Source organism: Serinus canaria, chromosome 1 (assembly GCF_022539315.1).
Source record: "Serinus canaria isolate serCan28SL12 chromosome 1, serCan2020, whole genome shotgun sequence".
NCBI classification, from domain to species: domain Eukaryota; kingdom Metazoa; phylum Chordata; class Aves; order Passeriformes; family Fringillidae; genus Serinus; species Serinus canaria.
In genome coordinates, this window is record NC_066313.1 from 20,066,953 (window position 1) to 20,080,682 (window position 13,730).

Genomic DNA, 13,730 nt, shown 5'->3' on the forward strand with positions numbered 1-13,730 from the left:
CTGCACCAGGGCAGGTTTAGATTGGACAAAAGGAACAAGTTCTTCACAGAAGTAGTGATTGGGCTTTGGATTGGGCTGCCCAGGGAGGTGGTGGAGTCACTCCCTGGAGATGTTTAAGAAAAGACTGGATGTGGCACTCAGTGTCATAGTCCAGCTGACAAGGTGGTGTAAGGTCATAGGTTGGACTCTATCTCAAATGCCTTTTCTAACCTAGTTAATTCTGTGATTCTGTGAATGTAACTATCAAAACATTACCTGTACTTTTAAAAACACCAACAAGAAACAGTAAAAAACCCCTTTTCACTCACACACGTATGTGTGTGTCTCTGTACGTATGTATTTGTATATACACCTATTAGACATACACTGTGTAGCAGCTGTTCTTTCATTACCTGCTCTTACATCTTAGTACAGAATTCACAGAAATTACTTATGAGTGCTGGTAATCCCAGATACTCCAATGACAAAGTGGAAAATTGCTGGTAATACAGTAGAAGTTTCTGGTTGAAACTATATTGATTGCCAGGCTGGATGGGGCTTGGACAACCTGGTCTAGCAGAAGGCGTCCCTGCCATGGCAGGAGGATGGAAAAAATGAGCTTTAAGATCCCTTCTGACCCAAACTGCTCTATGACTCTAGGGTATTTTGCCTATTTAAAAAGATTTACTCCAGGTACTTACCAAGCAAGCTGAATGAAACTTTTTCTTGCATGTTCTGCAAGCTTTTTTGGGAAGAGAATAGTTTGAACCATGAATGACTGAAAAACAGATCATGCAATCTTCAACGCCTTCAAAACGTTTATCCACATTATTTTTCCACAAAGATAAGCCTTCCATAATACTTCCATTCTAACAGAGGGAAAAGAGCTGTTAATACTGTAGAATTCCTTTGAACTATTCCTGTTGTAGTCATAAAAACACGAAGGAAACAAAGCCTGAAGGATTTTTAATCTGAAATTACATGCAATACATGTAGTGCATAATTTATAAGACTCTGATCTACAGAAAAGTGAGTATTCAATAGTGCAAGAAGAGTGTATTCAGGGGCACTTAAAAACAGATTTTGAAATTTTCAATCACTGCTTTGTTTTGGTCTAACCACAGATGAATGATCCAATTTCAGCAACCATCAGTCTTTTAGAGAATTCCATGGATGGTGTTTTTAGTTTTGATTTTTGTCGTTGTCGTTTGTTTGTGGTTTTTTTCAAATTATAGTTGAGGTGGTACTGACACACAGGACAAACACTGGGCCACATCTTAAGAGATCTAAATTTTCAACTTAGGCTCTGGATTTAACAGGACCTAGTAGGCTGATCATTTTACTTCTGTTTATATATCTGGAGAAAAGCAGATGGTTAGTGACCCAATTCTACAAAGGTTTGCAGTCTAATGAGATCTATTACACAGATCTATACAATACTGCATTACTAGGAATGTTTTTCTGCTATAAGGACTTACTAAGTTTTCAAAACTGAGAACTTTATTGAAATTCACCTGATGTGTAAGATATGTGCTTAACTGTAGCATCCAGTTGCGCCACTGCTGTACGGCCACACCAACCCTCTTTCCACTCTCAACTGTTATGGATCCCAGTGGATAATTTGATGGAAGCTGTATTATTAGTTCAATAAAGATATCATCAACAGAATAGGTTGCAATGACTTCTCGTGCTGCAGATCGAGCTTTTACCTTTGAAAAAAATACATGTATTAAAACCTGCCATTCAGCATCTCTAGTCTTTGTATGTATATATATATATATATACTATAAACACATTCCTATATATATTAAATTATTTTCCTTGATAAGGTAAACACTTTTTTCAAAGAAAACAAAAATCCACTCATATGTCAGTAAGCTAAAAACAAATTACCAGCCAGTTTTCAATCTACTGATTGATTACATCTTTTAATAAACAAAAAGTATATTGACAGCAGTACCTTCCACTTACTTCCTCAAATTCTTCAACATCCTAAAATCCATTCTTTCATGTTTCTACCAAGCAGAATACTAATAAACATCAATTTAATTTATTGATACCAAACAAAATAATGTTTAATCAGTCATTTAGAACAAAAAAATTGCAATAATATAAAACAGAACCACAGTCTGGTTTTGAAAAGTAAAATTTCCTGAAATGTTTCCAAAAAACTCAAGTAAATAAAAACAAAGGACAAAAAGTCTTACTGTCATGCCATTAAATAACTGTGTGCTAGTCTGAACAGAAGATATTTCCTGGGAGGAGAGCACACTGCTGACATATTTGCTTGTGAATTTATCCACAACATTGAAGACACGCTTCTCACAGCTATTCCACCACAGCCTCACCATGGCTGGCAGATCTTTCAGTGTTATATGGTACACAGAGCAGGCCAAATGGGGGATCTGGGATGACAGCTCCCCTGTCCCTGAGAGGGAAAGAAAAGGTGTTGAAATCCGCTTAATACATTAGTTATGGATGTTGGTGCCTCCACACCACATACAAATTTCTGATTCCTATGTAATTGTGGTACTTGGAATTTCATGTACATGTTCCTATTATTACTATTCTAAGAACTTGTTTGACTCAGCCCTTCTTCACTAGGGTGTTTTTTTGTTCCTTAGCCTGATACTCCACACCTCAGAATTCACCTCCTAATTTAGAGACTGAACTCCAAGTGGACACCAGAAATCAAAAATACTTTTATATTAGAGAAATCACAAAACACTCACTTAGGAGTGAACAGCTTAGTAAGGTGTCTGGAGGACAGCTGAGCTTTGCAAGCATGTCAAGTTCCACCAACAGAGGTTCAGGTTTGATTTTAGGAAATAATTCTTTGCTGAAGGAATGGATAAGCATTGAACAGGCTGCCCAAGGAAATGGTGGAGTCACCATCCCTGGAGGTGTTCAAAAAACATGCAGACAGGGTACTTTGTGATATGGTTTAGGGGACATGATGGTGTTCAAAGGGTGAACTTGGATGATGCCAGAGGTCTTAATGATTCTATGATGAGTTAAGGGAAGACTTTCCCTTGGGATGTCATGTTAGTAATTCTTTCTTATTGTCATCCAGATAAATTGTTCTGCATAATACAGCGATGTCCAAGAGAAAAATTAAGAAATGGAAACTCCACTTCCTTGCTTATATCTGTGTAGGTACATAAAAAAATTAAATGAAGGGACTTAAAAATCGAATTCCCTTTTTCATGTTTCTGAGCTAAAAAAAGCAGCATGTCTTATCACTGATTAACTGGGTCTTTTGAACAGCATGACAAAAACAACACACAATTTAACATCTCAAACATTAAAAATATATATATATGAAAGTATAATAAATTAAATTTATATATTAAAATACAAGAAAAGATAGAAATTTTATTTAATATTAAAAAATATCTCTAGAAGCTATGGTTCCAGAATAGATCACACATTTCTAGTGTTTTGGAATTGTTATGTTCATGATTCAGTAGTAGCAATGTACTATTCCTGACTTTTGTTTTTCTTCGTTTCTCTGATAAACATGTCAACTTTGGTTGAGTTTTAAATGGGGAGTGTTAACAAAAGATTATTAAACATATGTATGCATTTGTCTCTCTGCATATTTGTTTTATAGGTAAGATTTTCTAAGTAAGTATTTTTAAGGAAAAAAGCTTATTCAAATATAACAACTCTCTCAAATGCACAAATACAGTTTTTACTAACCTTTGACATCTAAATGAAGCTCTTCAGTAAAGAAGGTTTTTGTGTCCTTATTTGGAACTTCTGAAGTTGGCCCAGAAAAGACAGGGTTTTCAGGCATAAGCCTGAACAAGTGATAAAGCAGTTTATTCAAGCTTTTAGTTCTTCTAAGGTATTGTGAGTAGAGAACCCGTAGCTGGTAGCATTAAAAAAATTCACAAAAAAAACCAAAACATGGTAAATACAGCTTACTCTGTAAATAATACAAATATGTCCTTGCAGGGAGGAAGAGCAACACTGTGATTCAGAAGTAGTATTTAGAAGACAAGTTTAGTTCTCTGCACCATTTTGAATGATTAGAAGATTATAATATGTACCGAGCTTGTTTGAAAATGCAAGAAAGGGTCATCTTTTCAGGAATCTAGTTCTTCATTGCTCTAGTTTTACCATCCTCAGCGGTGGTAAAACTAGAGCAATGCAGACAACTACAGCGGTGCAGAAATCTAAGTATATTGGTGCTTTCAGAATTTTTACCAATTTCACAGAAACAAGGGATAAGAAGTTACATAATTAAAAGAAAATGGCTGGATGAAACTTTGAGACTGAAACTAAATAAGTAAGTTAAGAAATTCAGTTAAAAAGAGAAGACTCTGAAAATATACCTGAGAAGAAGCTGCTTTAAAGAAAGCTAATGTTAACTTCCAAGTGAGAAGATATCCTAGAACAAGGCAGAACTCATCACTCAGGGGTTGAATAATTGCAAATTCTCCAACCGGAATGCATTCCAGTACGTTTTCTAGCAAGAGTTCTTGAGTGGCCAGGATAGACATAAGAGCTGCTGGAGGTGATCTGTGGAAAAATATTATCTGGAATAGTAAACTCAAATCTTGAGCACAGCATGAACTGAATTTAAGTTCACAGCCTTCCTAGAAAGTCATGAAAGTAAAGCCATGCACGCAGAACATAAAATAAGCCTTTTATTTACAGGAAAATTTACTCTTTTAAAAATTTCTTCTTTTACCCTGAAAGGGATAGTTGGTGTTTTTACCTTCTTAGAAGACAAATTTAAACTGAATGCTGATCACTTCATCTGGGAGTGGTCTATGGCTGATCTGATTTAACCTACATCATGGATAGCTGCTTTGCTTGCTTTCTTTGGAGTCACACCAACAAAGGAGCAACTCTCCTAATCACTGTTGGCTCTGGGTTGAGAAGCCTTTTGCATCTCTGCAGTTAGGAAAGGGATTAATCATTGGGCTGAGGTTAAAAAGGAGTTTTAACCAGTTACCGCATTCCCGCTTCAAACCAGAGAATTCACTGGATTCAAGCTGTATAAAACACATAGGTTAATTTTGTTCTGTTTCAAGTAACTGAAATTACGTGTGCAAACACATCCTGAATACAAGTAAAAATTTGCCAAGATTTCCTAATATAAAGCATATATACGCCATTTAGTCCAGGAACTGCACCTAAAAACAACTGCAAATACTGTCTCCAGTTTTAGTGCAAAAAACCAAAATATTTAATATTCTAAATACTTATAACCTTATTGTCATAGCTATGCAATTTTTTAACATCTCCCAGCTGACAGCTACTCTGCTGCAAATTTCAATCTTTTAACACATTTTAAAAATATGGAAGACAGTCTTATAAAAAGTGAGGGAAAAAATACACACAATGCCAATTCCTCCTCTTCATCACCATAGGACTTGAGATCTTCATCATCAAATTTAGGCAATTCAGGCATTAATCTATAGAAATATGGAAAGGAAATCAGGTTTAATTTAAAAATAATTTTAATAAACTATTTTAATATATGTGATGCATAGTTCTTTGCTTATCAACATCAATATTCTGACAGGCAATAAAATAACAGCAGTTATTCTTTAACAACAACACAGAATCTTTCAGAAACATGTCACCATTGCAAAGATGCTTCAAGAGCGACAGCCAACAAGCATGTATCCTTGCTCACTTCTCTTTCCAGACCTCTTATGTTTCCTGAGCCATGCTAAAATAAAATTCTCTATCAGAAGAAAGCTATTGCAACTTTATGCCTCAGTATAAGTGAAAGATAATGGTAGCTGGCTTAAGCCGTCTGCCTTGCAATCTGCATTTTGGGGAGCCAAATGCACATATTTTATAAATTCTGTATTGCCTCTCTGGGTATTAGAAATATCCAAGAAGTACACAGCAATACTACCTATCTGTATTCACTTTCTTTCCTAAATTAATGAAAATAAAAACATCCTACTATTTAATGGTAGTGTCAGGCCCAGATAAAACCCGGAATATTTCAGTTTACATTTTAGGATTCTATGAGTGCTAAAATAAGGGCTAGAAATAAATACCTTTCTTAAGTCTCCTAATACAATTAACTTTAGCATTCATAGTTTTATATAGTATCCTCTAAAAAAAGAACATTAATTTCCCAGTTAAGGATTTTCTCCCATAATGGAACATGATTTTGCTACAAGTGAATATTCTAGAGCACATTTTTTAAAAAAAGGGGGCAGGAGGGTTGAGAGGCAATGAGAGTGAAAAATTTGTTGCTTCTTACTTATGCAGCATATGGTAGACAGAAACCTGTACAGGTCGAGCCCGGAAAAGCAACAATGGACAGAGTGTGTTCAGTAGAGTCTGGAGTTTATCTGGAAGATTTGTCTTCTGGCCTGCAACAAACTTCGGGGGCAGCTTATGGTTTAAGAACTGGTCCTTTGAGATGTAAGTTAGAGTTTCACCCAAAGATGATAACACAGAGTTTTGAAAAGAGTCTTCTGATGCATTTTTGGTTTCTCCTATTTGAAAGAAGACAAGCTGTGATGCAGAATGTATGGATGATACCATAAACAAGTTCTGCTGGAAACAACTCAAGATTGCACTTGGCAGGTTCTATCTAATCTTAACAATCTCTATGTTGTATGCAATCACTTTACTTATTAACATGTAAGTGTTAAAAAAACTGAGTTATAAACTCTATTTACATTATATTCCTGTAAATTCAAAAATGTGGCCTGTTCAGTTCTATTTCAGAACAGCCTGGCTGTTATCCCCTTGTCATATACTTGCCTGTGATTTTCACCAACAAGGGTAACAGCAAATTGTGAATTCCCTCAGAAAAGAATTCCTTCCATTCACTGACCAAGTTCTTAGGAAGATTTGTAGTACTGTCAGGAGCTGCAGCCTCAAAGTAAGCACTAAGGGCAGATGCCAAGTCACAACTGACACAAGCAAAAATCTGCACAAGTGGGATATGGTAAAGCAAATGGCTTTCGCTTGTTGTCTAGGAGGAAATAAACACAGAGGAAGATTCCTTAACCATAAATTTGCTTTAAATATGTTTCACATTTCCTGTCTACACCAGAAAGTGTAATTTCAAAGACAATTAAATTGCAAGAACCATTCAAAAATTCTGTGGGTTGGGGAGGTTGGTTTAAAAGTAGAATTTGTACTTCAATAGGACTACTTTAAATGATTTTCCAAGTCTCACCAGCATTTAGAAACATGGATTGTTTCCAGTTTGTAACCTTCCTTATAATGACAAAAAGAAAATTCAATGGACAACATACTACTAAAAACTGGAAATTACTGAAGTGGTCATCAGGCGAATATTTCCTCTCCCCCAACACAGCTGCTTTCTTTTTATCTTTGTTATTACTAGTTCTGTCAGAAAGGAGTATCATTATCAATTAAAAATATTCCCTACTTAGTCTACACAACAAGATTTTCTTATAAGTTTGTTGTTTGTTTTTAAACAAAATACATAGTTTTGAGGCACGTACCATTAGGTAAGATTAATCCTGAGACCAAGAAAGGTCACATGAAATTTCCAGACTGCCCTTCTGAATGCACAGGTGACAGAGAATGACAGATTCTATATTTATTTGATTAATCAGTAAGGAGTCTGACTACTAACATTACTGTCCTCTTTCCTAACAGCATTAGAATATAACTTTGATATTTCATGTGATCAGTTAGATATTGAAATGCAGACACTGCTTTTCATTCAGCTAATTTCGATGTATCATGTTAAACTGTGTTTTAAAGAAGTATTATTTTTCAAGATACAGACCTACAGCAGATATATTTCAAAATTATTCTCCAATTACCAATGCCATTATTAAATATAATATTACTTGAAGAGTGAGCTGATTTTATCTTCATACATAAAAAGAAACAGGACAGTATAACTGCTTGTGCTTTTAAATCTTTGGACAAAGTCCAACATAAACAAGATTTTGTGTTATCTTCTTATCATTGTGTCAAGTATTTGGCTGAGATTACAGTGTCACTGCCATATTCAGGGAATAATCAAAAAGGTAAGTACATTAAAAGTCAAGATGCTTCTATATTACCTCTAACCAAGCCAGCATGGAGCACATCAAGAAGTCCCACTCATTATCAGCCAAAGGAGCTGGAGAATATTTCAGCAACAAGGGAAGGTAACGCATCATCTCAATGTTGAAACCAAGCAATTGAGCACTTGCTTCTTTCAGACTGCTATAATAAGAATACAACCAAAGCTTATATAGATTCATGTTGTAGACTTGAGTATTTATATTCTCGCTTTCACTCCTCCTCACTGGACAAATCTGTCTGGCACCAACATGCTGTGTCCTGTGTGCTTTTGATATTCTGTCTTTCAAAGGTAGAGTGCTACATTAGCTGCCAAGTCTAAAGAAGATTCCTAAATTACAGATTCATACATTTCTACAATTTAAACATTTGCTCAATCAATATACTTACATAAACTATGAATTTCAGCAATTTTAATTAAATCAATACAAGAAAAATAATCATTTTAAGTTACCGATTTTGGAAAAATTATTAGCCCTCAAGTGTCCAAATACTACATATTATATATTATAGGTTTAGATTAGTAAGAAGAAATTCTTCCCTGTGAGGGAGACCCTGGCACAGGTTGCCAGAGGAGCTGTGGTTGCCCCATTCCTGGAAGCATTCAAGCCCAAGTTGGATGGATCTTGGAGCAACTTGGTCTTATGGAAGGTGTCCCTCTGCCCATGGCAGGGGTTGAAACTGGATGAACTTTAAGGTCCTTCCAACCCAGATCAGTCAATGGTTTTATGATTATTTTGAAACTTTGTTGCCTGGATTTTTCTCACTATAGTCAAAAAAGTTAATCTCAGTATATTTTTTCACTCCTTGCTGGAAGTTTTTCAAGTTACATTTTTGGGTCCAGAACTTTAAAAGACAGCTAAGTCTGGTATGCAAGTTTTTTTCCTGCTACCAAACTAAGCAATCAGAACTTGGAACCAAACATCCAGCAACACCTACAAAAGCTGGTCAGCGCTGAATGCATTTGAAAACAGCTGACATCTTTCAAAAGCATTTACAAAGCTCCTCAGTTTCCCAGCCTTCCAGGTACTTTTCTGCGGTATGAGTTAGTGATTACCTAATGACAGATATACTAAGCCAAGGTTTCTACAAAAGCTTAAATATGTAATATTAAAGCAGTAGATGGCAATTGTACAGATTGATTTTAGTTGAATTAATTAATTTTAATTAGTCTGTATTTTTTAACTCTTGTCTTAGAAATAAGAAAAAAAGTCAAATTATCTCAAAGTTGCACCTACCAGCTAAAGAGAAAGCTGCCCTCATTATCATTTTTCCAAGATATTATGATTTTCAGTACTGCAGGTAGTAGATCATCACAATCAATACTTCTATCCTTCAAGCAGGAGTTCAAAATGGAAAGACACCCAAATGCTCCTATGACATAATAAAAATGTAAACTCAATAGTCTTAATTATTAAGACAAAACAAACATTAGAATGTGTGTCAATAGAACTTAATTTTAATATTGTAAGACAGTTTGCATAATACCTAAGCTTTCTTCTTTGAACACTTAATCCACAAATGTCATTGTTAAATCAAAATACAATATCTAATCCAAACTTTTTAAAATAAACAGTTCCTATAAGATATGGTGATATTTTATAAAATCTAAAAAAAGGAAAGGTACCTGCTAAGATTGAAATTTCTTTGTGCTACTAAAAATACAGTAAGCTAAGCAATAATTTGGGCAGATAATTAAGACAATGCAACTGAAAGTTGTGAATTCTAATATTATTGGAATGTTAATTGGAGTTCTAGTCAGAATGTTAATTTTTACTTTTAGAGTGAAATACAACTCTAAAAGTAAAAATTAACATTTTTACTTTTAGAGTTGCTTTAGTACTGTTTTCCATTTTTAAGAAGAACTGTATTTATTTAGATTTCTTGGAGAAAATGAACATTTCTAACAAGCACAATGACAAAAAAATAAGGTTAAGTATCACATATGAATAGCAAAACCAACCCAAGAAACCCCTGCTTTGCTTAAACAAGTTCAGCAGCATTTTTTTCAGCTTCTGAAAAGACACCATTGGAATGGTAAGCCTACAACCTACTTAATATGTATTTGGACATATACGTTCTGGTCAGGAATCCCTAGAAAATTAAGAAGTAGTAGAAGGGAAGCACCAATTACAAATAAAAGGCCTCCACAACAGAGGAGGAGTGAGGATTCTTCCATTTTCTTCTGTTCAAAGTTTCACATTTCTTTGCCTTGCTGGTTCACTTAGAAAGCCAGAAAGCCTTCACTAAGTTGAAAGTGTAGAAAACTACCATGGTAGAAATATTTAAGATTTCTCTCAATTTCTGCATGGCACTAACACTGATCATTTTCACACCTGAAGAATATCCATTTGAAGAACTCATCTGAAATCCTAAGAGCACTGCCGGGGGACAGATGTACACAGTTTAAAGTAACCAAATATAGGTTTTTTCAATTTAGGTAAGCACAGTTCTGTTACTAAATAAAAACCATACATTTCCGTCTCCATATAGACTGATCAATAAGAGTACACCCAAGTACACACAAAAACAGTAAGGGACAAAAACAGAAAGGACTTTCCTCTAAAATGACATCTAATTCATACAGATAGAAGGACTCTATGTGAGCATTTCCAAATAATTTTCTTGAAAAGCAGCAAGTTTGTGAAAACTTACACCCAAATAGAGTGGCTATAGACCCAAATTAGGTGGCTATATTCAAAGCAATATCATAATGCATCTCAACCACGTCTTAGGTAATTTTCCACAGCTGCAGACATTTAACATAGTGCAGTTTTCAGCTGGAGGAGCTACTCAAAAATTATATGTGTGTAAACAGTGAAAGAGTTCTTGGCAAACTAAAGACAATCATGACCAGTTGACAATAGTAGTATTTTTGCATGCTGTGTAAAGTCTAAATGGTTCACTGAAGTACATCAACATCAGGATGCTTTTAATATTAACAGCCTAAGTCTTTTCGTTCTAATTTTGTATCTGTCAGTAAGGCTTGTACTTTTTGAATGAGGCAGAAAATTATTATGCCAAACAGTCTAGAAGAAATAGGCAAACTGAGAAAGCATTTCTTTATAGGCAAAACAATATTATAGTAAATATGTTTTATCTAAAAGCAAAAGCAAACTTTATTACAAAATAATGTTCTTAAATTCTAATGAACTAGACTGAGGTAGGAACATACCGTCAGTGCTGGAAAGCTCTGTCTGTGTACATGTCATAAGTCTGGCCACACAACGGAAGACAAGTTCCCTCTTTTCTTCCTCAGTTAAGAAAGATGATAAACACTGAAGTGTATGCAATCTGCCCTCTGTTAATGGAAGGAACCTGAATAAGAGGAATGAGCAAAACACCAAGAATGAGAGGAATGCAAAAACTGAACTAGGAAACAAAGTATCAGTTAGTTCATAATGAGGCAATATCGTTTGACATAACTAATCCCACATGCTAAACCAAGTCTGACTTTCACATGCCATACACTATTATCTTCATATTCAGCCTTCAGCTGTCAATGGTCAGAATCAGAATCATTTCACACTATCAACATTCACAACAAACTGCAAGTTTATAGGCAGCAGTATTGAGATACCCTTCTGTTGTCTTGAAAAGTTCTTTCCTCTCCCAGGATACAGCACTCTCAGCACAGATCACTTTGGCCATGGTTAAGGACCAGAGTCTTCCATGTTCCTCTGATCTTCAAAGAAGAAGAAATACCCTGGTTAATATATATAGGTGCTCAGGGCTCACCACAAAAGCATTTGGATGCATTCTGAATCAACATACATATGGAAATATAGCGGCACTCTATACAATACAAACTGTGAAAACAGAGCTAAGAGTTGTTTCACTTGTTCTCACATACCTGTCAAATATAGTTTGCTGCAGGTTAGCTGTACTACTCAGAGTACTGAACTCCTCATATGTGATGTGCATCTCTTCTAACATATGAAGATATTCCAGAAGCAGATAAGGAGGATTCTCCAATTCTTCAATCCATTGTAGTGAATATAATAGTTCTGCAACTAATTAAATAACAGGTGTTGTTTATAAATGACTACTGACTTGCATAAGCAAGAAGTTTCAGGTCAAGTTTTTGTTGTTTTTTTTTTTTTAAATATGTTTTTAATGCATTAAAGATACTATTTTTGCATGCAATCTCAGGTGGTTCAGAGCATGAATTGGATATTTGCCATTGTATCATAACATACAAGAGAAAAAAGCTACAGTAATCTGTTCTAGACAGTCAAGAAATTTTAAAGCAAATTAAGCATTACATGACTCCTCTCTGTTCTCCCACTTTCCTTTAACATATATTTCTTGTAGACAAGGCAGTCAATATCTAATTCCAGAAGAAAACCAAGTAAATTTCATAAGAGCTAGCATGTGGTTCCTTCATCAGCTTACAAAGACCCACACTACACAATTACACTTCTCATCATGGTGAGAATTCTAGAGATAGATTGTTAATTTGATAATGCTGCATTTAATTTGAGCATTCTTAAAAGTAAAAGAAAACTAGATTCCACCTCATGGAATTAAGAAAAGTTGTTGTCTCAAACTATCTTTACATTATGTTTAAACCCTCAAGGGGGGGATACAGTTCTTGTTGCCCACTCATGCCAATGCACGGTGTGTTTTGGCAATGGACATATCTGAAGTTTTGAAAATTCCTACTTCTCCAGTTCAAAGTTCTATTGAGACAGGATGTATATAACCAAAAGAGGTCCAGGAATATAAAAACTACTTTTAAAGAAGACCTGACCATTAAAAAAAAAGAAAAAAAAAAAAAAAAAGAAGAAAAAAAGGCAACGAAAGGTAAAGGGATAATTTCTCATACCTGTATGCCCAACTTTAACTATGCATTTCTAATTTTCAATTCAGGTTACAACTACTACAAAATAAAATTCCTTTAAGTTTTACCATTGTAACTTACTTATATTATCAATTTTCTTTCTTTCAACATCATTATTTCCATGGACTACATGATTTTTCAGTTGAAGTAGTACCATTTTACTTAATAAGGCTGAAGTACACAGATGGCCTGGAAGTTTAGTTGTGCCACACAGCTTGATACTTGATCCCAGAGGTTCACAATTCATACTAAGCCTTCCTTCTAAAAGAGGCTTGTGCATCCACTGTAATATGTGCATAAAAAGAGTATGAAAAAAAACTTTTATCTGTTTAACTTTGAAAATTCAGAATTATTAAGAAACAAACATGAAACATACACATTCATATCAAAAGCACAATGGTGAGGATGACCCACTCCAGTGTATTAAAAACCTAATTGCACAGCAGTAATTTGGAACTGTACTGCTGCTCAGAAACAAATATATTTCTTTATAACTCTATGTATTTTACAAGAAATTATAGGGTCACTGGTGGCTGCATGGGAAATTTGTGTCCTTCCCCACTCTCTACTCTATGTATGTCAGCATTTTGTTGTAGATAGCAAACCATATTTTTCTGCAGATATTGGTGTTTTTCACAAAATTAATCTTTAAAGAATTAACTTAGAGATAAAAACATCTTCACAATGTATACTCTGTCAGATAAAATTCCTGAACTGTAAAGCAAATGGCTGGTGTTCTGCTCAGAAAAGAGTAATTTCATGCATTTCCAGTAGTACTGGATGGGTCCATAAACACAAATTTTATCCTCTTTATAGACAAAGGCTGACAAGAACCTCTGCACAAACATATGGTACTCATAAGTCCGGTGCCATG

General features: G+C 34.9%; 1 protein-coding gene across 2 annotated transcripts in view; it reads right to left on the reverse strand.

Moving 5' to 3' along the window:
* Positions 1-13,730, reverse strand: part of LTN1 (listerin E3 ubiquitin protein ligase 1) — a 31,816-nt gene that overhangs the window by 1,165 nt on the left and 16,921 nt on the right. For both annotated transcript variants that reach the window (XM_050973532.1, XM_009095483.4), the window contains exons 16-29: positions 12,938-13,139; positions 11,867-12,026; positions 11,594-11,698; positions 11,189-11,331; positions 9,252-9,387; positions 8,013-8,157; positions 6,727-6,940; positions 6,218-6,455; positions 5,334-5,408; positions 4,320-4,506; positions 3,682-3,853; positions 2,187-2,407; positions 1,494-1,688; positions 681-848 (exon numbers count right to left, since the gene is read on the reverse strand). In XM_050973532.1, the coding sequence (XP_050829489.1) occupies positions 681-848; positions 1,494-1,688; positions 2,187-2,407; positions 3,682-3,853; positions 4,320-4,506; positions 5,334-5,408; positions 6,218-6,455; positions 6,727-6,940; positions 8,013-8,157; positions 9,252-9,387; positions 11,189-11,331; positions 11,594-11,698; positions 11,867-12,026; positions 12,938-13,139 (2,361 nt within the window). The remainder of the gene's footprint in view (positions 1-680; positions 849-1,493; positions 1,689-2,186; positions 2,408-3,681; positions 3,854-4,319; positions 4,507-5,333; positions 5,409-6,217; positions 6,456-6,726; positions 6,941-8,012; positions 8,158-9,251; positions 9,388-11,188; positions 11,332-11,593; positions 11,699-11,866; positions 12,027-12,937; positions 13,140-13,730) is intronic.